The sequence below is a fragment of the Anolis sagrei genome, chromosome 1, assembly GCF_037176765.1.
Source record: "Anolis sagrei isolate rAnoSag1 chromosome 1, rAnoSag1.mat, whole genome shotgun sequence".
Classification (NCBI taxonomy): Eukaryota; Metazoa; Chordata; class Lepidosauria; order Squamata; family Dactyloidae; genus Anolis; species Anolis sagrei.
In genome coordinates, this window is record NC_090021.1 from 279,379,601 (window position 1) to 279,405,095 (window position 25,495).

The following is a 25,495-nucleotide window of genomic DNA, read 5'->3' on the forward strand; positions in this document are numbered from 1 at the left end:
TTTAAAATCCAGTTGGTTTCCACGTCTTTACCAACAAGTGCAAATATTAATTTTACCCGTTCATATAAAAAACATTTAGCAGAGATGTCTTCTGGAGGAATTTATATTTTGATTTTCGATTTCTAACAGTGGCTGTCAAGGACAATGAGAATGACAAGAGAACACTAGAGTTACAGGAAGTACAAAAAATCCCCTCCTTGTTTCATGAATAAGGATTCTCTGTTTATCATTTAGCTGTACACTCCAACCTTTATGTCTCACTCCCTATAATCAATAATAATACAACTTAATTTATAGACCGCTCCCTCTCCCCGAGGGGACTCAGGGCAGCTTACACACAAAAAAGGCAAACATTCAGTGCCCTTAACAAATACAAGCACCTCAGAATAATACAAAATAATACAAAATAATAACAATATACAGGAATTAACATCAAAATGAAAAACAGCATACAAACTATCACCCAAAAAAAATTACACTCATAACATAGTCAATATTAAAACATCTATCATGATAAAAACAATTAAAATTGATGAAAATTGACTGTTATAGTTGTTCTTTAAAATGTGTCATAGTGACAATGGGGTACAAGTAAGGCAGCCAACATTCCCATAAGATTAGTCTAGAGTGTCCTAGTCCTCCTCCTCCTCTCCATATGCCAAAGTGCAAAGGTGCATTTTCAAGAGTTTTTTTTGAAGGACAGGAGAGTGAGGGCCATTTTTGTTTCTTTATGGAGGGAGTTCCAGAGACAGGGAGCGATCACGGAGAAGGCCCCCTCTCTCATCCCCACCAATCATGCTTGTGATGGGGGTGGGACCGAGAGCAGGGCGTCCTCCAATGACCGCAGTGCCTGAGATGGCCTACATAGGGAGATGAGATTTGACAAATAGCCTGAACCCAAACCATTAAAGGCTTTATAGGTAACGATCAGCACTTTGTATTTAACCCGGAAGCAGACCAGGAGCCAGTGGAGCTGCTGCAACAGGGGAATAGTTCTCTCCTCTGCATAGACAACATTTAGTAGCCCTTCAAACTTCAAATCCTATTAATTGCCATTTTTTCTCCATATCCTTTCTGTTTTGTTTTTTGTTGAAAATAGGATTTGATTCATAGTTAATGTTATTCTTGTTTTATATAGGAAAAAAGCCTAAAACTGATTCATTTATTTATCCATCCATCCATCCATCCACGATAGGAAGTGTGAAAAGCACTAAGTGCTCTGTCAAAATTCTTGAGGTTTTTAAAGAGCCACACTGACTGTTGGAAAGCCCTCATAATGTTTAGGTTGCCTGTCTAATATAATTTGCCACCATATTTTCCATAGTTTTTGTTTTGACGTGTCATAATTCACTGCTCTCTGTTATGCCGGATTTTATGTTCTTTCAGCCAGGGATGTCAGCATCCCAAGAACTGTTGGGGAAAGTGACAACATTATGTTTTACTCACCTCCTCAGCACACTTTATTCCAACAAGTGCTAAAACATTCATTATTCCTTGTTCACAGCAGTATAACTCTTCAAAGATTGGGGGTTAGGCACAGAAGAGGCCTTAATGCCCTAAAGGCACCAGATCCAGTCTGGACTTATTATTATTCACTTCATTTCTATCCCGCCTTTCTTGACCCTGGAGGGAACTCAAGGCGGCTTACTTGAAAGTTAAGCATGGCCCTGGTTAGTAATTGAATAGGAAAATGCCAAGAAATATCAGAATATTGTAGGTTACATTTTAGAAGAAGGAGCTGGCAAAATCACCTCTGAATATTTCTTCCTTAAGAAAACCCTATGAAAGTCATGGGATCATCTTAAGTTGATAGGCAACTTGAAAGCACAGACATTCCCGCACACATAGAGTCATAAAATAACTATTACCTCATTTGAGACAGGAAGATCCTAATATCTTTATCTTTATATGTTACAGATTAATAGACCTGGGATATCATCAACATATTGCTGACACCTGACTCCATAACTCAAAAGCATCTCTGACAGTGGATTCACAAAATGTTAAATGGCAAGAGGATAAGACTGAATCCTGAGGGGCTCCATAATCCAATAACCACAAAGTCAAGCAGGAATCCTCCAGCCACACACTCTGTGAATGCCCTTCCAGGAAACAACACCACCAATATAAAGCAGTGCCCCCAAACCTCATCACAGAGAGGCAATGCAGAAGGATACCATGGTCAATGGCATCGAAAGCCACTGACACACACTCCCCCTGTCCAATTTCCTGCATAGGTCATCTCCCAAGGAGACCAAAGTTGTCTCTGTTCCATAACAAGGTCTGGAACACATCTGGATAATCTGTCTTATCCACAAATCCCTGGAGTTGCAAAGCCACGACATGCTCCAGAACTTTGCCCAAGAATGGAAGGCATAGTAAGATCCAGGGGTGGTTTTTAAGAAGTGGTAGCATCACAGTGTCCTTCAAGCATGTTGGAACCTTGCTTTGTTGTAAAGAGGCATTAATCACTTCTCTTTCTCACTCATCCAGTTCCTGTCTAGCCTGGTTAATTAGCCAAGAAGGGCAAGAATTTAGTACACATGCAGTGGCTCTCATCTCTCCAAGGATCCAATCCATGTCCTCAGGCTGCACAAACCGAAAGGTATCTATACACACTGGAAAAGCAGGGCCCAAGGTTACACCCATGGGAACTGTATCCATTCTGGCATCTAAATCAGAGTGAATCCAAGCAATTTCATCACAGCAAATTCTTCACAGTGGGCTATTTGAGCGACCTTTGGCCTGGATAGTAATGTATCCCTGATCACTTGAAACAGCTCTGCTAATGATTTCTGTGCTGATGCGCAGAAGTGAGATTTCTCACAGAGCACTGGTAAGTAAGTAGGTTTATAGGACAAAACCAGTGGTTGCAAATGAACTGCTAGGTAATGTGAGATCCATAACATCACCAAAACCCATTAAGAAATCATACCGAGAAGAATCCCACATGACAACACTTGAGCAGACACGCAGCTGAGGACCGTCAGCAAAGGTGAAAATTAAGTGGTAACCTGAGATAACTGTTAGTTTGATGTTTGTACCCAATACAAAGCAATTATCAGGGAGGTTTTTTGCCAGATGTGCTTCTCCCACTCAGGCTGTAACCTGCATCTGTTCAGTTCCACCCACACGCAGCCCTTACTAGTTCTGTATCTCCAACAGCATGGATTCTTTGCCCTTAGTTTGCCCTCTGCCTTAAAAACACCGTTTTCATCTAAAAACTTGCACATAAGACAGAACAAGCATTTTCGGAAATATCCCACTTCACTGTTATAGCTTTCCCTCATCCAAGGTAAAAATAATCATTTAAATCACAACTGGGAATTCAAAATACCCCAAGTTGTACTAGGGAAAGGGATTGCTGGCAAGAAAAAAGGAAATCTATATAGAACAAGATATAGAAGATGTAAGGACAATAAATGAAATCGGTATCATTATTCCTTTTATGTCTGGTTTGATCTCCTTCTTTTATTTTGTGTTCTCTCTCTCTCTCTCTCTCTCTCTCTCTCTCTCTCTCTCTCCCTTTGTTTTTCATGTCCTCCCTCTAGAGAAAGGAATCCTGTTTTGCCTATGTAAAATTGATGTAACCTGATCTGAGCTCTAGATCTCTCCCCCAAGCTCTTTTATTTCCTCCTCTTTCTATTTAAAGCATTGCCTCATGCACAAAGCTCCACCTTGTCTGTTCAGTTATCATGAAAAGTTCCCCACACTAATAAAACTGCCAATTTGAAATTTTTTAAACATATGGAACGATTAAGAAGGAGCAGGAGAGAAAGAAGCAGCAGCCTGGCTGCCAAGACGACAGAAAACTAAGTGTAACTATGTAAGGTAATGTACCCTTACAAAAGCATAACTAAATTGACTGTGAATTAATATATACAAAAAGTCTCAGTCAGTCTAATCTAGATAAAACCACCAATAAGTTTCTGCCCATGTATTTTAAAAACAAAGTGATTTCATTTTCTATCTGTTTATTCATTATGTGAAGCGTTGCTCCTAAGTTCAAAATCTGATATGCAAGTCTTTATGGTTTGCTTTATATTAGTGAACTATATGTTCACCTTGAGATTTCCTTTCTATGTACAGTTGGATGCAGAAGATCCCCTTTTTGTTCTGGCATTATTGTGACAAGTGTTCTGCTGCTGTTGGAGGACTTGTCTGCAGAAGTAAAGATCTCAGGACTATAACTGCACTATATTGATTCAAAAACTGAGACCTTTGGGCAAGATTTTTGCTCTTCTAAAACCGAAGAGTGAAATAAGTGATAATCTTGAAGAATCATTACCAGACACATAAAACGTAGCTTTCAACAGCAATTTTTAAGGTCATTTATTCTATTCAATGAAAAACTTTCAACAACGTTTGATGAAAACACTTTTTTTTTCTCAGTCCCACCCCTGCCTCAAGCACAGCTGGTGGGAACGAGAGAGGGGGCTTTCCCCATGGTTGCCCCCCATCTCTGGAACTCCCTCCACTAAAGATATCAAAATGGCCCCCTCCTTACCCTCCTTTAAAAAACAGCTAAAAAATGGTCTTATACGTCCAAGCATATAAAAAGAATGAGGTGTAGAATATCATGTCGATTTGTTTTGTGGAACTTGGGTGGTTTTGGTTATTTTGTTCTTCGTCCAGAATTTTATGGCACTGAATGTTTGCCAATTTGTTGAAAATGTCCCTGAGTCCCTACGGTGGGATAGGGCGGATTATAAAGTTTTTATTTGTTTGTTTATTTATTTACCACATTTATATCTTGCCATTCTCACCCCGAAGGGGACTCAGGGTAACTCACAGCAAAGGCACAATTTGGTGCCTTGAGTACATATAAAACAACATATACTTTAAAATCGCATAATGAAAACATATCACTTAAAATAATTAGTTAAAATCACAATCCAAAAGCATATTCCAGGAGCCATTCCAATTGTCATTTGTATTGTTCATTATTGCACTGACATTCATACTTTGGCCACATCATAAGAAATGCCTCACTAGAAAAGACAACAAGGATCGGTAAGTTAAGATGCAGTAGGAAAAAAGGAAGGATCCATTACAAGAGGACTGACTCAATCAAGGAAGCCACAGCAAGATGTGAGTAGGTCTGTTGATGACAGGGTGAGTTGGAGATCTCTTCAAAGTCAACCCTACCATAGCCAAAGGAAACAATTACTGCAGCTATAGGGGCCTTGGGAATCGGTAGCACGGCTAGCACACCAAGGTAATGTTTTAGTAGTGTAGCCTACAGAGATGAAATTGCATAATTCAAAGATTTTCTGACTCAAGTCCAAATTTGCACCTCTTTTTTCAGATGCCCTTATCCAATTATTCCCCCTGTAAATTGTTTCTTTCACTTCTATTTCCATATCTGTCCTGTCTCTCTTCTAAGCTCCAAACAATGGATTTTGCTTGCCTACCATGTTTTCATCCTACCCTTTTTAAGATTATCTCTCCTGACCTTCCTGTTCACTGTTGCCCCTTTTAAACTACTCTGCAATGCCTGGCACATTTTCCTTCTTCGCTAGCAACTGGACTGGCCAGTGAGTAAGAAGTAATCTTGAATTACACCAGAATTGGCTGTCACCCCACACAGCCACCATGACCTACGCCTGACAGATTTTGAAGCAACACCCCCCCCCCCCCAATTGCAAACACCATTTTGCTTTCCTCTGTTAAATACCATTTAATTAAATAATAATTAAAAAGAATTTGACGCTTACAGGGAGGCTAGTGAATATTATGCTTGGAGAACAGAACATGTTCCAACATGCTTCTTTTTAACAACATCACTGGCTTTGATGAAGTCTTTATAAGACTGGACAATGGCAAAAAATCCCCTCCCCAATGTTAAAGCACCAAGGACTATAGCACCAGTGTATACTGAAGATATCCTCAACCCAATTCCTCCCTCTCTCCTCCTTCTCGTTTTCCCTCCCAATAAGGGATTATTTTCTTACTGCAGCCATCTTCATCGCTATGGTCCCCGCAGTCATTGTCACCATCACACTGCCACTGAGCAGGAATACAAGTGCATTCACCAAAGGCGCTAACTGCACAGGTGAAGTGGTTGCGTCCACAGGAACATTCGGTGTTGCTTGCTGCACCTGTGGAAACAAAACAGTCAGCATGCTTTAGAGATAAGGCAAGACTATTTTAAAATACATGAAAACAGACAAAGGAAGGTGACATTGAAAATATATTCTGACACACAACCCCATACAACCTCTCTCTCACACACACACTGTCTCTGTGTCTTAGATTCCTGAGATGCAACTGACTGGAAGCAACAACTAAATGTAATCATTTGGAAATAAAGGAAGAAAAACATAGGAATCAGTACCATGGCCAGGTATCTGGAACAGTTCAACCCAGTATTATCTTCACAAACATATCCCTCTCTAGTTGTGCTCTCATCTTCTATCATCACAAAAGTAGACACCATATTTGATATGTTTTTAAATTCCTTAAGCAGACATATCGAAGTTTGAAATAAGGTAGAAAGATACCATTCTTAAAATCTGCAGTTTTACACTAAAAGAATAATATATTAAAGACCTATGCTAAAACCAAGGGCGTGCAAAAAGAAGGTGACTGGTATATTGCTGGAAGATCTGTACTAAATCAGCTAGAATGTATGATTCCATTATGGATTTCCCCGTTAGAGGCCACTCAAAGAAGAGAACTGGGATGGGAGAAATGGCCCAAATATAAAGACATACTTAAGAAAGATAGAGAAGGTTTTAAACTAAAATCACTAGAAGAAATCAGAGAAACATACGAGGAAATCTCGTGGTACCAACACAGACAGTTGGAGGATTTGAAACCAGAGAAGGACAATGGGAAAGGATCATGGCAACAGAAAAGAAAGGAATAACAAAACTTTACAAAATCCTTCTAAATTGGAAAACAGAAAAAAACGGAACAAACAGCTACCTAGCAAAATGGACGGACAACTTAGGCCACTCAATTGCAATACCGGAGTGGGAAAAAATATGGAAGACAAAACTGAAATGGACCAACTCCTACAGTTTAAGAGAAAACTGGATCAAAATGCTATATCAGTGGTATCTAACACCTAGCAAACTGGCAAAATTTTACAAAAACGTAACTGAAAAGTGTTGGAAATGTAAAGACAACAAAGGCACCTTTTTCCATCTCTGGTGGACCTGCAAGAAAGTTTTAAAAAATTGGCAGGAAATACATGAAATAACGACAAAAATACTAGCACTAAGAATGGAGAAAAAAGCAGAATACTACTTGCTAGGAATTCTTGATTTCGAAATAGAAGAAAATAAAGACAAACTCTTTTTCCACATGGCGACCGCCGCGAGACTAGTGTTGGCAAGCAAGTGGAAAAACGAGGACATCCCAACGATAGATGAGTGGAGACTTAAGATGATGGATATAATGAATATGGATACTCTGACACAGTATTTAATATCTAAACAGACGACAAGAAGTAAGATAACAGACTGGTCTCCTATAAGGAAATACTTAGATGGGAAGTGAGAAAGAATGACGAAAGGGAAAGAAAATAAGAAGAATTAAGAAATACGCAGAAAGAACACATGAATACTAACCAATCAATGGGGGTAAATAACGAATCAGAGGGATAATATATTAACCAATATTATACTAACACACTCCACGTCCCTCTACCACCCACTACCCCCCCTTTTTTACGTTTCCCGATGAGATAGGGACATCCACACTATTAGCTCACACCCCCCTACCCCATCCCATAGATAGTCCCCACCCCCACCCCGCTCCTTTCCTCTCCTTGCTATCCTGCCCCTCCCAAATTTTTACAGTAATTTAGTATGTCAATGATTAACATCCTACTGATGTACTGTCATTAAAAACCTTAATAAAAATACTTCTAAAAAAAAGAATGTATGGCTCTAAATTGTTTAGTAATGGCAAAGGGATGGTATCTCTGCTTCTAAATTTGGCTCTTCTGCGGTCTGAACTCAGGTATAGATTTGATCTTTTACAGAAAGGTCATTCTCAGTGTTTGGCTCATATAAAACAATGCCCAGCTAACTCTACTTCTTGGATCACCATTTTGCACTTCCTTGAACACATTCCTCATTATTTTGCACCTGGCTCCAATTGGCTGATTTTTTGTTTTGTCATGTCAGGAGTGACTTGAGAAACTGCAAGTAGCTTCTGGTGTGAGAGAATTGCTGTCTGCAAGGACGTTGCCCAGGGGACGCCCGGATGTTTTGATGTATTACCATCTTTGTGGGAGGCTTCTCTCATGCCCCACAATGGGGAGTTAGAGCTGACAGAGGGAGCTCATCCAAGCTCTCCCCGGATTCGAACCTGCGACCTGTCGGTCTTCAGTCCTGCCGGCACAGGGGTTTAACCCACTGCGCCACCGGGGGCGCCAATTGGCAGATATTTGGCTTCCAGTGAAAATTATGGGCAAGCTTCAGGGATATACCTGATCTCAAAGCTTGAAATATACTTACACTTCATCAAAAGCAGTGGTTCTCAACCTGTGGGTCCTCAGGTGTTTTGGACTATAACTCCCAGAAATCCCATCCAGTTTACCAGCTTTTAGGCTTTCTGGGAGTTGAAGGCCAAAACATATGGGGAGTCACATGTTGAGAACCACTGGTCTACAGTGACAGAATGGGAATATTGAGAAAGGTGCATGTAGGGAAAATTTACACTGGACCCCTTTTTCCCCCATCAGTACATGAGTATTATAACAGCCTCCACTTAGGATTCAACCCTTAAGTCACATTTTATACATTGTTATGCATAATAGGCTTAACATTAACAAATTACCGTAGCAGTAAATGCTTGTGGTTCCAATGACATTGGAGTGAATCCAATTTTAATCTGAAGTTTAAAGGCTATTAATCTGAAGTTTAAAGGAGCTATTCAAGGTGCTGAGCCTCATCTGGCTATAGGGTTCATTCTCCTATATTGCATGCATCTTTAGGTTCTGGACTATTACCTTGAATGGATTCACTGCCGAGCTGTGTCAGAGCCACAAGCCTCCAAAGATTTGTAAATACAGATATGAACTTCATATATTTACTTCTCCTGTTCAAAATGTTTCAACTATGCAGCACATAAAAATGTTAAAGACTTTTAAAGTCTCACTGATTTACTTCCGTCACCCATTCCCAAACCATACATAAATGGAATCAAATTGCACAAAACTACATTCCCAAATCTACAGTGCCAATGGCATTATTTCACTTTCACAAAGTAGTAGCTCCCCACCAAGTGTGCCATTTATTTTTTTCAGATTTTCCTCTTCAGGTTTTTACAAATGGTTCACTTATGGATTCCTAGTGATATTCTAGCAAAAATGGGAGATATATTTGATGTTTTCCATGGAGAAGAGAAATGAGAAACTGGGTACAAACAGATTTGAGTCAAGTCAAATTCCTTACAAGTGAGCTATGTCTCTAAAATTAGGGTGTATGTGACAGGCTACTTAAGCGTTTCGGAAACTCAGGGCAGGATCCGTGCATTGAACCCTCTTCACTGTCTCATGTTCCAGCTCCTGTCAACTGAGGAGATCAGGAAATGAGCCGGAAGTTAGGTCACCTGAGAAATCAAAGCAAGTGATTAAGGGGATACTATGCACTCTTCTCATAATCATGGCAGACAGTTTCTTGTGCTATTTGTGTTGCTCCAGAGTCTAAATTGGGAATAGCCATTACCATCTCTGAAGCCGAAACATTTCACTAGAGAAGTTGTCAGAACACAAGGCAATTTTTATTAACTGCTAACTATTTATCATGTCAGAAACAAATTGAGAGCACAGTTAAAATGTATTTAAAACACAAAGTTAAAAACTTGGCATTGTACTAAATGTCCATTGACCAGTAGCTGGCCACTTGGGAGTGCCTCTGGTCTCGCTGTGGGAAGGTCCTCCATTGTGCATGTGGCAGGGCTCAGTTTGCATTGTAGTAAGTGGTCTGTGGTTTGCTCTCCTCCACACTCACATAACTAAGAACTGTATTACCTTGTTTGTGGCAGGCAGACTTTAGGCCGGGGTCCTCAAACTAAGGCCTGGGAGCCAGATACGGCCCTCCAAGGTCATTTACCCGGCCCTCGCTCAGGGTCAACCTAAGTCTCAAATGACTTGAAAGCACACAACAGCAACAATCCTATCTCATCAGCCAAAAGCAGACCCACACTTCCCATTGAAATACTAATAAGTATATATTTGTTAAAATTGTTCTCCATTTTAACTATTGTATTGTTTTTAAGTGTTTTTTGCACTACAAATAAGATATGTACAGTGTGCATAGGAATTCATTCTTCTTCTTTTTTCAAATTATAATCGGGCTCTCCAGCAGTTTGAGGGACTGTGACCTGGCCCTCTGTTTAAAAAGTTTGAGGACCCCTGCTTTAGGCCTACAGGATCTACTACAGGATCTACTCTGTATGTGCATTTTTTTAAACCCTGTGAATGGTTTTGGGGTCCAGCAGCTAGACTATGCAAACTAGTGCTACAGGGGAGGTGGACACATGCTAAGAATTAAGAAACATGGTAATACTGAGCACATGACTCAGCTCAGTGATATGTAATTGGTACCAGAAGCAGTACTGATAGTATTTCTAATTTCAGTGTATGGTTTTGAATGCTGGACAATGAAAAAAAGAAAGTTTTTTAGCTGTTAAGTCAGAACATTGCAAAATACTAAACAATCTACCAATGGATTTCCCATGCCTACGTGCATCAGTGGGAAAGGAGCTGCTCTTTCATCTCCACTCCAAGTATTATCTTACAGGAGGCTTTGTTTCACTCCAGCTTCCACAGATTTTCCAACAGCATTAGTAATCAATCATCATTGTAGGACAGCAGTACAGTTAGTCACACATATCTACAGATGCTGCATCCATGGATTCAAACAACCATGTCTCAAAAATATTTGGAAAGGAAATTCCAATAAACCAAGCTTGATTTTGCTGCACACGAAGCACAGTGCTGATGTATAAGCATGCCCTGCTATAGACTCTCATGATTTCACAGACCCTCAGACTCTCTCTGGCATTCATTTGAGTTGTTCACTGCTTTACATAAGGTATGCCATTTTACTATGCCAATGTATAGAACGGGACTTAAGCATTCATGTATTTTAGTATCGTGGAAACCAGGGCCGTAGCCAGAAAAAATTTTTGGGAGGGGTTGAAATTTTGGGGGGGGGGGTGTTGAACATTTCGCAGGGGGGGTTGAAATCTGCCTCCTAGCTCACGCTGAAGCAAAGAGCACAGCAGGGGGGGGGGTCTGCAGCTCCGCCCTTGTCAACCACCTCCACCAAGTCTGGCCTCCTTAATGAGAGCATTCAACACCCCCCCCCCCCAACTTGGTTGCTTCACTACTGTTCTGTCGCACGCTGGGCCTGTAAATAATTGTCTTTAGAACAGGACGTGCAACCTTTGCCCAGTGGGAAGCCAGGGGGTCTAAAGAGAAGTTCTCAGAGGTTTCCACCACAAACAGTCTTTAGATGGCTTGAGAAGTACAACAAAGTCTTTTATTAATGAACAATCAAACAGAAACTTCTCTTGTCTTCAGTTAAGCAAATGATTCCAAGCTTTTCGGGTTTTAGGCAACTGATGAATTCCTAATCTTGCCCATGAAGGACAGGCAACTGTCTTCAATAACTTCTTCTTTAAAGGAAAATCCCCTTTTTATCTTCTCCCAGGCTGACTGTAATCTAACCCTTACTGATGTGGGCTCCGCTACCGGGTCGAACTGCATCTCGAATGCTGAGTGGACCTACCAGCAAGGCAGTAGATGTTCTCCAGCTGGAGTTCTTTGGTCTTTAGGGCTGTTTTCCTGGAAATTCTTTGGAGACTCTTAAGACCTTTCTCCCATGGAAGATCTTAAGGATTGAAGCTTTTGTACAGGGGAAGTTTGCACACATCCTATACATAAGCTTACCTTGCTGAAACTAACTAAAAATGGCTCCCTTCCCTTCCCAATTGCCCTGAGCAAGGGGCGGGACCAAAACTTAACAATGATGGACAGGTGACTTGCCCTATGACTGCAACCAAAGAAGCCACCTATCTGCAGAGTCCATGAAACCTAGGACTGCAAGCAAACATTTAATACAAAGCAAATAAAGTTGGAGCTCCTGGTACAGCTGTACCAGAACAACTACATCGGCTATTGCTGCAAGTAAGGACAGTGTGGATAAATTGCTAATATTTGCTTGAGATGGTGCTTGCAGTTCTGGAGGAACTCTTGATTTTTTGCATCTCACAGACTTAACATGGGGATTTGGTTAACCAGTTAAAATTCATGAGTAAACCAGGATTTTTTTTAAAAAATCTGAAACATTTCGGGGGGGGGGTTGAACCCCTAACACCCCCCCCCCCCCCCCCCGCTACGGGCCTGCTGGAAACAAACCTCAGCAAATACTGAGGACCCACTCTACTCACTGATCAGTCTTCCTTAGAGAACTGCCTTGTCTAACAAGTAGGTGATGGTGATTGAAGTATAGGTTAGTTAGGAGAATGATCTTCTCTTCTGTAACAGATGCCCTTCCTATGAAAGAACTGTAGTAAATGTTTGCAGTTGTATTTGCTCTTTTTCATTATCTTTTGAAAAACCAATTTGATCTTCCAGTAACAGTTTCCCACTGAAGAAAAGAACAGTTAATCCAGTCTTAATAGAGGGATTTGCTGACCCATTGTTTAAACAGAGAACTCTTCTGACAGAAACTGGGAAGGCCACATTGCACTTATATGTTTGGAGGAGAGTAGAAACATCACTCACTGATACAGCCCACCAAGTTGGGCTAATAGTCAAAGAAGCAGAACTAATTGCAACTGTGGGTCTTTTGGCCTCCAGGGATCTGACACTTGACTAGAATGCAAACTACTTCAACAAGGTGATGCAGTGTTTGTGGACATAAGTGTCAAGGACCATCATCCCATATTGCAATCCATTCTTTGGTAATGGATATAATCTTAGTTATCACATATGTAACAGTTTTGCTATGTTCTATTTCTGTACTAATCTAACAGAAGCTGGGTGCAAGCTTCCATTTACAATAATATGTAAACAGGGATAAGAAGTTTTAACATACCATTTCTGGAATATAAAAGATGCAAGGCAGCGTAAAGGATTGCTCTAAGGCTAGTTTATCTCGCAGGCTCTGGAACCAAAGGCATTTGAAGTCACGCTTTCTATAAATGCAAGTCCTGCACAATCAGTCTTGCCATTGGCATTTATTATATACACACATTCATGGGAAATAGAAAAGAGGAGGCTCCTTTGAACCTCCGTTCTGATTAGAAATGATTGAACTCCTTCCTGGCTCCAAGGACAAGTCGCAGCCTTTCCCTCACCTTCAATGTCCTATTTTACACTCTAATGCACAATATTTTGATGCTGAAAGGTTTTCCTTGAATTCCTTTAAAAGTATAGGAACATGTCAAGTAAATTTCAAAGTTCTAATTTATACATTTAAGAACAATAAATACAGCAATTCTATACAGGTCAGATAAGGTTTACAACTTGCATGAAAGCATAAATGGAAACAATCATACATACTATAAAGATTAATTGGAACCTGAGGAAAGTATTTTTCCATGATAAAGGAATGGGGTGCAGAAAGCGGTAAATCTCAGCATAGCACAATTTGCACCACTAGCAGGACAAGGCGGATAATCAGGAAAAGGAGGGCTCTGAAGAATTTGCTTTGCAAGCAAATGACTAGAATAAAATGGCTTAACATTTCCAGCACTCGCTGAAAGCTGATATTAGTTTTAGCAAAAATATACAGCCATTATCTCTCAGTCTTCCACTCTGGTGCCCTTCAGCGAGCTATAACTCCCAGTTCCCCAGTCAAAGAACAGTAGGTGAGGGAATGCTGTATTAAATATACTATTAACATTGCTAATGCAGCAATTGTTTGAAATGTCTATCTAAATACACTCTTATCATTCAGATATATAAAAACTGGCAATACTACACAAAGAATTACATTTTCCTCATCCAATTAAAAAAAAGACTCAAGGAGAGATTTCACAGTTAATAAGACTGAAGACCACAGTAATAAAACAAGGAGAAGAGCAGCCATGAATACTGGCCGGAGCTCACTGAAGGAAAAGCGGGATACAAATGTAACAAATGTGAAGTGGGCTCAAGCTGTCTGAAGCACCTCATTCACTTTGAGACCTTTGGGTGGTGTCCTCTTAGTCTCACCACATTTCAAGGCACTAGTACAGTGGTTCCCAATCTGTGGTCCCCAAGAACTAAAATATGGTCCGTGCCCTCACCATTACTACACCGTTGCAACGAGAGTGACTGGTCTCACAAAAGCCTCTTTTGGTGTCAAAGCAATGGGGATATCAGGAGGGGAGACTACCCATGAAAGGCGCGACAACAAGCCTCCTGCTTCTCCTTCTCCCCCGAGTGGGGCTGCTTCATGTGGAACCTGAAGCGGGGGCACCTTGGTGTCTTCGTTTTTAGGCCCGTTCCTGGGGTTATTTGGGGTGTTAATTCAGAAAATTGCATTGGATAGACCACATCACTCCTAGATTATTAAATATGGTTTTCTGTGGGCGGGCAGATGGCGACTAATGGATGGCATATGTTCTGTATCAGATGTGATCTATCCAGTGCAACTTTCTGAATCATCACCCAAATAACCAAACTAAATCTAAAGTTCACCAAAAACTGATTCATAACTTTTTGGTACTAATGTTGGAGAGTGGTTACTTGTCAAAGTGGTCCCTGGTCAAATGGCCTCTGGTCAAGTGGTCCTTTGTCAAAAAAAGATGGGAACCAATGTACTAGTATGATCACAAAAGGGGGCCTTCTTGGTTACGGTTGCCAGGTGTTAGGACTCCGTTGTTGTTATGTGCTTTCATGGCAACCCTATAACAAGGTTTTCTGGGATATGTGACCTGCCCAGTGCAGTTCCATGACTGAACAGGGATTCGAACCCTGGTCTCTAGAGTCAAAGTACAATGCTCAAGTAGGGGTAAGGCTAGTCTGGTTTCCTTCATATTATTCTTTAGTCAACAGGCAAAGGCTTCCGTTAGTTATTAATTTTCTATAAAAGGGGCTTTTAATTAAAAGGGACTGTATTTTTCCTATTATTGGTGTAGTTCTAAGCCATGTCTAACATTTCTACGCTTTAATACATTTTATGTGATTGTATGATTTCATGATAAGCAGTCCTTAATACCACTGAAGGTAGCATAGTGAAATACAAACTTATTAAAATAAATAAATAAGGAAACTATTAGAATTCTAGATCAGTCCTACTCTAATTAAGTGCTACGATATTTCAGAAGAATCTCACTTTAAACATCTTGGACAATTCATCTTTAAAATAAACACAGTACAGTACCACAACTATTTTAGAGACCATTGTGAGAATGAAAAAAATATATCATGGAATGCTATTAAGAAAAATAATGATAATTGGCTTGAATTTGAACACACAAGTCAAAAGCTGGCTGAAGAACCATAAACAAAGGGTAATGAGAAACAGCAATGTACCAAAACTGCAGGAGGGATGGAGCGATTAGAAACGACAGGGATCTGTGTTTAGATCCATTATTTTCAAACATCTTCATTAGTGACCTGGAAAGTGGGAATTCATACACACTGAGAGGCCTGGAGCCAACACTGAAGTAGAAAAGGAAACAAATACTTGAGAAGGAGCAAAATAGGATACAGGGCAGGAAATTTAGACTTAAGTTATGCTTATTTTTATGGAGCGGCAAGCAATATAACACATATCTGACAAGAGATACACATTTGGGAATACTGATACTTTAATCTTAATTTGGTTTCAATCCAATTCAAACCTGTTTACTCAGAAATAAGTCTCACTGAGTTCGTTTAGGATTCCTACCAAATAAGTGAGACTAGAATAGCATCATTACTGGAAAGGAAATTATAATGAAATCAAAAGTAAGCATAGTCAAAGTCAGAGTTTAAGACAAAAAACAAGGCATATTAAGAGGAAATTGAGATTTGTGAACCATGAATCTTGATCTGATCTGCAGGCATTTTCTCCAAAACATTTTGCTTTTGTCCAGACTTCTAAAGTGTTTTCTGTCCTCAAATAGGGATGAGGCCTCCAAGGGTAGCTAGTCAGCTTTTGAATCCACTGTAGTCATCCCTAAACATATAAATGTAAAATGTCTTCACTTTGTAAAAATGCCTTCACCTTTTTCAGTGTGGGGATTGCTTTGGCACATTTAACAGCCAGCCCCTGGAGGGTCACAAGGACAAAAATCCCACCCAACCCACAATATCTGTGGCAATAGCTACCCTTGTTTTGTGCCATACAGTAGACAGTGTTACAAACACCTTCGCCTTCAATTGTGCTATCAAATCCATAATCCACCTTTTTGCTTTCTTACATTATAGTACTATGCCCTTATATGTGGGATCAGTACCCCCAGTCTTACTCATCCACATCCAAATTATTATGTTTTCTCTACACATTTTAGCGGTCCTCCAGTGCAATGCTTTGATATGATTCCATCGGAAGGTGACAACAGTGTTGTGCTAGAGGACCTAGAAATGCTAGACAGGTGTTCTTACTAGGCATTTTCTATGTCCTCTAGAGCAGTTGTTCTCAACCTGATGTTTTGGTCTTCAACTCCCAGAAAACCTAACAGCTGGTAAACTAGCTGGGATTTCTGGGAGTTGTAGTACAAAACATCTGGGGACCCACAGGTTGAGAACCACTAGAGTGATTCAATATCAGAAGTCATTCATTTCAATAAGGTTTACTATAATCTGTGATTTCATGTTTCCATGGTAAGTTCAGGAACATATCCCATGCAAGTATGAGGTTTGTACTGTACTGCTAAAATCCTCATTCATGTTCTAGTCATGCCCTACCTTGACTATTGCAATTTCCCGTTTTACTAGTCTTTCACTCCCATCATCTTTGTAGTTATTGGTCCAATCGAAAGGCTGCTATAGAACTAATCTTAATGATTTAACTCCACGTTACATTGTTTCCCTCTCCTTTGCTATAACAATGTTTGCTCATATACAGGATGCTTCAAAATAATGGACCCAAGTTCAAAGCAGTATATTTCATGATGACAGCATGTTACAATTACACAAAATGTCACATATGGTTTAATAAGTTATTAAGATTTATTAACCATTCTGAGCCAGAAACAAATTTTAAAAAAATAATTCTACAAATCGATAATATCTCATTAAGCCTTACGTTGTGCGGTCATCATCTGGGGCTAGGGGCTGTTTGTGCACTGAAAGATGACTCTAGAAGTAATCATTTGAAACCGTGGTAAGAGGCTGGGTGGATGAGGTTGAAGAGATACAGCAATTTGAAACTAGGTCCATCTTTGTGAAACACCCTGCACTTTCTCGTTATGACAAAATGTTTTAACACTTAGATTCTATTCACATATCATTTCATGTACTCATTGATAAAAATGGACCATACCCATCTTTTTTCAACTTGGTGCCTTTCAAATGTGTTGACTACAAGTCTCATCATCCTATTCCAACATTAGCCATGCTGGATAGAGGAAACAAAAATTATAGTTAAGTATATCTAGATGGCAACAGGTTGAAGAAAGAAGGTTCATTGGCCCCACCTGCGTAGAGCTTAGAATCCATATAGTACAGTTGGCATTCTACAGGAATCTGTATGGATATAAAAAGGAAGCTTAAAGGTAAGATGATAGGAATCGGGTTTACTTCCCAAGCCAGGAAAAAGCTTGAAAACTCTTGTTTCAAAAGGTAACAGTTTTGCACATTAAAGTACATTGTATACTAAATGTCAAGCTTTCTAAACATAACTCATGCATGAATCATGCTTCCAAAAATCTGGAGCTAACGTTATGGCTCTGAGTCAACACAGCATGCTGGTAGACTTATTAGTTGGCGAGCAGTAGTTTTCCCCCTTTCCAGTGACCTGGCATGCATCCTTCAAGCAAAATTGTGTTGATTGTCTACAGCCACTGAACTTCCAACACACTCCAAAATGGCACTTGGTGTTCCCTCTTCTGATCTCAAGCCACAATAATTTGCCTCCACTATGATATTTTGATACTTACTTCCAAGGCACTGGCCTCACTCCAGGTTTGCAGACAGATTTCTCATTACTACATATCTGTCCCTACCCACAGAGGTCACATTCATCTGATTGCTCGCTGTACTGCAGATAAAATAGGTCTTGATGGTGATGACACTGTTATTTCCTGCTTACCAAGTGCATTTCCTGATGATTGACCTGTATATACATATTTTTTTTAAACAATTGTCTCACAGTATCACTGTGCAAACAACTCAATAGATCTTTAAGGAGACGAAAAAAACACACACACATTTAAACTTTAAATAGATTTTTACATTCAAGTTACAAACTCTTTGGAATTTTCTAACAGTGCTCTTTGGGGCAGTGTTATATTACATGAACATTTAGAGGTCAGATTGAAGAAGACCACCCAGATGGCAAATGGTTGACACCTGGGATCTTATCAAGCATATCACTCAATGAACTGCCATTCACTCTAGAAACTACTTGTATATTTCCAGTCAAATTGAGTTAGCCCACACAAAGTGCAACATATTCACCAAATACATCATATCATCTGTCAATATGAAATTATATGCCAATTGTCAATTGCATCCAACCTTAAAATGTAGAACTTCTGGTTATTTTAGGCTCTAAAAGTTTATAGAAGCTGAAAAAAGCAATGGAAGATTTGCAAAACTGTCTCAGCAAAAGAGATTTTTCTGTTTATTCCGCAAGGAGGTACTGTAATTCTTGTTTTTTCCCCCATAGCCATTTAGGAACAAAATATATTTATTTATTTTAAGAGAAACACAACAAATGCAGGCTCTGCAGTAATACAAGTATTATTTAAATTACCATTCCTATCACAATCTTTATAAGGCATTACAATCACCCTTAAAGGAAATGGGCTCCTCCAGCCTTTTTTAACACATTAATCCTGTTCCAAGAAAACTGCAGAACAACCTGAAGGAAGTTGTCAAGGATGAAGTCCATTAAGAACTCACCCGAGATTAAGTCCTATTGATTAGAATGGGAGATACTTTACGTGAAGTACTAAAAAGCTTAACTTCCCAGCAACAAATTCCAATGTACCCCTTACACTTACTAAAATTTACAGTGGCCCATAATATCTGTTGAGGTTTGGTTCAGGCCCCTTCATGAACAGCAAAATCTGGGAATGCTCAAGTCCTATTATATAGGTAAAGGTAGGTAGGTAAACATTAAGTCCAGTCGTGTCCAACCCTGAGGTGTGGTGCTCATCTCTATTTCTAAACTGAAGAGCCAGCATTGTCCGTAGACACCTCCAAGGGCATGTGGCCAGCATTTATTTATTTATTTATTTATTTATTTATTTACTATGCTTCTATACTGCCATTCTCAGCCCAAGGGCGGCTCATGACTGCATGGAGCGCCATTACCTTCCCACCAGAGCAGTACCTATTCAACTACTCGCATTTGCATGTTTTCAAACTGCTAGGTTGGCAGAAGCTGGGCCTAACAATGGGAGCTCACCCACTCCCTGGATTTGAACCGCCGACCTTTCGGTCAGCAAGTTCAGCTGCTCAGTGGTTTAATCATCTCTGCCACTAACCTTATATTACAAGGAAAATCCCTCTTCACAAGTCGGGCTTTACTTGCGAAAAGGCAAATGATGGGAAGAAGAGAAGAGCTGAATCCCAATGTAACATTTTTGAGGATTCAAGAGCTGCAATATGACTTTTTTTATTACTGTGACCTATGCAGCAGAAGCCGAACCAGACCTTTTTTATGGAAAGAGTCAGGCAAAGGATTCATTTTAGTATATGAAGCTCTCCATTTTAGAAATTTCTGTGAAATACAGCTCCCTTGCTGCTATTCTCTCTTCTACCCGAGACTGGGAAAACAAGCCACAGTGACCTTAACCATGCAAAAGGAGTTCTCTCAGCAAGGAAAGGACAGGGAGTAGTGCGGCTTTGTGGCAAAAATGAAGCAGAAATGTCTCCTTTACAACCCCACAAGCCCAGGAACTTCAAAAGCAGAACCACAAGATAAACGCCACTATCTTGGGAAATAGAATGGCTCTATAATTTTTTAAAAAAACATCTACCCAAACACACATAGTATTATGTTTCCCCGCAAAGAATGAGCAAAATAGAGAGATTATTAACTGCCCAGACTGAGCTGACTACGGCAGAACTAAGCCAGACTCATCAAACCAGGGGCACCACTTTGCCACAATGTCATCATAGATCCCCCACTGCTTACCAGAAAACTGGAAGAAATTAAGACTTGAAAGTAAAAGGAACCCTAGACAGCATTTTGTGGGAGGAGGGGGAAACCAACAATGATAAATACTTTCTATGGGGTTCACATGGGGCCAGACATTTCCAGTAGAGCTGCCAGAAGGAAAACAAGTAATTTGGCAGTAAGGCTACTATAGAGCAGCCATCCAAGCAAGAAGGTCGGCCTTGTTTAGCCCACCCACACCTTGCCTGCTCTCTAGATGGCTCATCAAGTATCATTCTTCAACACTGTTGCCTTTCCTGGGTTCTGGCCACCTATTACCTGGTCCTGGTGAAGGGGGCACAAACTAAGGGGAAGGGGGAGGAGGGGAACGGTATAATAATAATTATAAAGAAATAAATCACATATAAGTAGATAAAAGGTGTGTGGTGGAGTTATATGTAGTATAAGTTGTAATGGATTTTTTTTAAAAAACCATAAGAAATATGCTTAAAGATGTTTTTGATTTTTTTTCTTTTACTGTTAGATTGTATATAATATGACATACTCTTTTGTCTAAGATATAGTAAAAAGAGGGAAGAATGTATGCTTATACATTTTGTTTGACAAATTTATAAATATATATATATTTAAATAGAAAGTATTTATCAGAGTATGCCCCAGTTTTTCTAGAGCAGAGAACAAAACATTTCCTCTAGACCAGTATTTTTCAAACCCTGCTCTTCCAGGTTTTTTGTACTTCAGCTCCCAGAAATTCCTGTCAGCTTCCCAGCTGTTAGGACTTATGGGAGCTGAAGTCCAAAACACCTGGAGGAGCACAGTTTGAGAAACATTGAGAGCAAATATTTGGATCTATGCACTGGCTGGTTGTATTTCGACTTTAATGCCAATTCTATGCCAATTTCTTATTGTTGTTGTTTATTTGTTCAGTCGCTTCCGATTCTTCATGACCTCATGGACCAGCCCACACCAGAGCTCCCTGTCAGCTGTTGCCACCCCCAGCTCCTTCAAGGTCAAACCTATCACTTCAAGGATACCATCTATCCATCTTGCCCTTGGTTGGGATCTCTTCCTTTTCCCCCAGCATCAATTGCTTCTCCAAGCTTTCCTGTCTTCTCATTATGTGGCCAAAGTACTTCATCTCTACCTCTAATATCCTTCCCTCCAGTGAGCAGTTGGGCTTTATTTCCTGGAGTATGGACTGGTTTGATCTTCTTGTGGTCCAAGGCACTCTCAGAATTTTCCTCCAGCACAACAGTTCAAATTCCAATTTTTATTTTCACTGTAATGCCAATTCAACTGCTACACATGAATGCATACGCACACATATTTTATCATGTATGCTGGGTATCTGTGGCAAAGTAGTACTCTTTAATGAAACCCAAGCAGAAGGGTATGTCAGCTAGAACAAAATCAACTCTACAAACTCTACAATCAACTCTACAAATCCACCCTGGTGTGTTATATTCTTCTTAATTACTCAATGGCAATGCAATAGCCATTGAATGGTATACACACATCAACCATTAGAGTTGTTCTTCACTGTTGAACCTCAAACTCATGTGACATGCATCCACCTGGACAGTGAGACAAAGCAGGAAACTGAAATGAGGAATGAAGCTTAAGCCAGAAGAACAGTTTTCTCTAAAGCTTCATTCCTCATTTCAGTTTCCAGCTCTGCCTCACAGTCCAGGTGGATGCACAAGCATGTCACATGAGTGTGACGTCCAGTCTCCCACTCTTACCAGCTTACACTGCTACTAAACACATAATTAAGCAAACCCTATGGAAACCAATTCAGTGTCACATTTGTTTGTCAGGACTTCCACACTTCAACTCAGGAAATCAAAATCAAGCCTCCTGCTCCACTTCAGCAATCAAAGTACAGCCTGTCTTTCTTCCCTGTGGCCTCTTAACCCAAATGAAGTGCAACCAGCATCCTGCATTTACTGGAAAACAAAGCCCAGTTAAACTCAAGTCACGCTGATGCAGGTCGCAATCTCCTGTACTAGCTGTTAAATTACTAAAAGGCTAACCTTAAAAAGGAAAGGCCAGTTCCAACACAATTGTTGATGCTGGAATTAGACTACTCCTCCATGAAGAGGCTGATTGACTGACTGGCACAGTTCCAAAACTTAAATACTACTGTTACTCGGAGTCCTGAATTAGTTTTGGATTTTGGGAGTTTGCGTTGACCCATAGCCAAAGGAAACATGAAAACTGGAGGGAAATTTGTTAAATGTTGACAGAGCCATAGGAGGGTAACATGAGCAAAGCTACCAAGATAATTTGGGAGATATAACGCACCAGACACAGACACGCGTCCAGAGAAGACAAAACAGGGAAATTAAGGAAGGGAAGACCTTTATCTAGGTAAAAAAAAGTTATTGTTATGCAGCAAAATCTTGTAAATCCACTAGACATAAATATGAAAATATAACTCAAAAGCAATGCATAATTTACCTGCCATTATTTTTCCCCAAGTAGGATGTTACTCAGGAAAAAAAACTAGTAAAGTACTGTGTTAACAACATGTTAATGTTATTTATTTAAAATCAATCAACCCTCTATCGCTCAGAAGAAACAGCAGGTCTTTCCAAACTGAAATGCATGTTTTCATCATGCAAAAATGATAACTTTTACATTGCCCACACTAAAACATTAGGAATTACAATATTGCCCTTCTTAACGTTATTTTTAATGAGTTACTTTTCACACATTTCTAAGCTCTATATATCACAGCTAAATCCTACAAAAGAAGAACATGGGCATATGCAAGTCAAAATTTAGTCTATTGTTTTTGGAGATGGGTGGAATGAAAGAAAGAGGAGGAATCTGCAATATGCATATTCTACTATACTTAGAGCAAGTCAGTTACCATCCCTCTGACCATTCTCTGAAGGACAGAAGAGAACTAATGAGTGTCAGCAGTTTTAAACAGTACTACCAGGTGGTGAATACGTTATCACACTAAATATTGCCCCACCATATCAAGTCAGTTTGTACTTTTTCCTGTTCTATATTAAGCACAGGCTACTTGACTTTAGTGAGAGTCAAACAGCAGCAGTTACAATACAGCCATCTAGGGAAATGCTGAGTAAAAAGAATGGCACACCTTGTCAGCTTTCATTGGCAAGTCTTGTTTGGTTTTTAAAGAAGAGACCCCTTCTAGCCAAGCTACACTTCATACACACATTGACTATTGGAATATATCCAATTTCTCCCCAAATTCCACAAAACTCTCCACACACCTTAGTGCAACAATCCTTCCAACAAACCAGTAAGTAATAATATATTATCTCCCTATTAAAGATCATGGTATCACCACATACTTCCAGTTCATTTCTCATGCCCTTCTCTTGCATGCTAGGTCAATGCTACAATAGTAACCATGGTGCCCCTTTGCATGTTGTTCAACTGCAGATTCCAGAAGCCCTAACCAGCATAGACAATGATGAGGAAAACTGGGAGTTGCAGTTCAACATCTGAAATGCCACATGATTTGTACCCTTGCTTATCTGTCCAAATGTATCTTCCCTCATGAACCACCTCAGAGATTAAGATCGTCTAGGGAGGTAAAAACCTGGCTCTGGGATCAGGCGTTTGAAGAATACCACAGTGCAATAACAAGACTGGAATATGTGCAATGATTACGGAATGGCCTTGGATTATGGTTTATGGATGGAATGATTTAACACTGAATTTTTAATGTTTTTTAATGTTTAATGTGTACTTCAATTCAATTGATTTTAAGCTTAATGTTTGTATATGTTCCAAAGCATTAAATAACTGCCATATGTAGAGAAAGGCAGGGTATAAATAAGGTAAATAAATAAATAAATTGCTGTAATTAAACAACTTTATTTATTGTGAGGGGCTTTCACAAGAAATACCTGCCCATGCCTGCTCATGTGTCAGGCTTTACTCCATATCAAGGGTACTATTTATGGAAGCCACGAGCTTGTAACTTTTTTGAGACCCACTTCAATCAATGTTTAGTTCTATAAAGTAGGGTCATGTATTGTGCAAGGGATCTATTGCAGAACCCTTTGTGTAATACAATTTTGAATGATGTCTTGCGATTCCAGCTGAAACATACCATAGAATCACTCTGGAGAACCCAGCAATGCCTAGAGAAGTGTTCTCTCTAGCCTTCAGTGCAATTCTAGACAACTGAGAGAACATCTCATGGAAAGTGGCAATAGAATCAGGCTGAAGGCCTATAAAGGACTAAGTCCTCCAGAGCAATTCTATGACGTTACAATTTCTTTGTGCATAAATTAAATTATGTACAACAAACTCATATAGTAAGTGGGCCTGCTGGAGTTCTCTTTCTGAAAAATCCAGAATGCATGAACTGGTAAGTGAGGGGTTCTATATAAATATATAGAAGGGACACGCGCAATAAGTGAAAATCTGCGAAGTAGGGACACTACATATTTAATATTTATACATTATTTTATATATTTTATATATTATTTTCTTACCCGCGCTTCCTTACCCGCCTCCTGGCCCATCCTGAGGGTGCCTGCCTGCCTCCCTGGCCTCCGTAGATCCCAGCAGAGCCTCCGGAGCCACACAGGCAGCAGCAGGCCAGGTGGGCAGGCCTTCCCCACCATGCCTCAGGCCACTGCACTTCTGGGGTCTGTGGAGGCCAGGGAGGCAGGCCTTCCCCAACGCGCCTCAGGCTGCCACACATCCAGGGTCCCTGGCCTCCACTGGATGTAAATATTTTATATTTTATATTAAGATTTTCAAAAACCCGTGAAATAGCAAGTCTGCATAAAGTGAACTGCGATGTAGTGAGGGAACATTGTATATATATATATATTTAACACATTGACATTCTGCACCCTGTGTTATAGTAAAAAGGCATTTTGACGAAGACTGTGATAAGGGCATTTCTTAATCATTCAGTCCCTTTCCTGCTAATAATGAGGAATATGGAATGCTACCTATGCAGCCACCCAATGGGGAGCAATCTGCAGCAGCACTTTTCTAACAGAGACAAGCAATGTCACCCACTTCAAAAGCCTGGGCCTATCCCCATCATTTCCCACCCTCCCCAAATGTGTACTGGACATTGAACAAACCCTCTAAGAATGTTCCCAAAGCCCACAAAGAATCTTTGTTCTCTTCCCAATTGTGTTCTGCTCTTTTCACCTCTCTACAGAAAACATTTCCAAGCCACTGGGCACACACGTGTATGTTTGAGGGAGGGGTCTCCTTCACAGGGCTTGAAGGAGGGTAAAAGAACCAGAGAATGC

At 40.0% G+C, this 25,495-nt stretch overlaps 1 protein-coding gene across 3 annotated transcripts in view; it reads right to left on the minus strand.

Moving 5' to 3' along the window:
- Positions 1-25,495, minus strand: part of LRP4 (LDL receptor related protein 4) — a 145,711-nt gene that overhangs the window by 71,273 nt on the left and 48,943 nt on the right. For all 3 annotated transcript variants that reach the window (XM_060763622.2, XM_060763614.2, XM_067462750.1), the window contains exon 2: positions 5,955-6,101. In XM_060763622.2, coding sequence (XP_060619605.2) covers positions 5,955-6,101 — 147 coding nt within the window. The remainder of the gene's footprint in view (positions 1-5,954; positions 6,102-25,495) is intronic.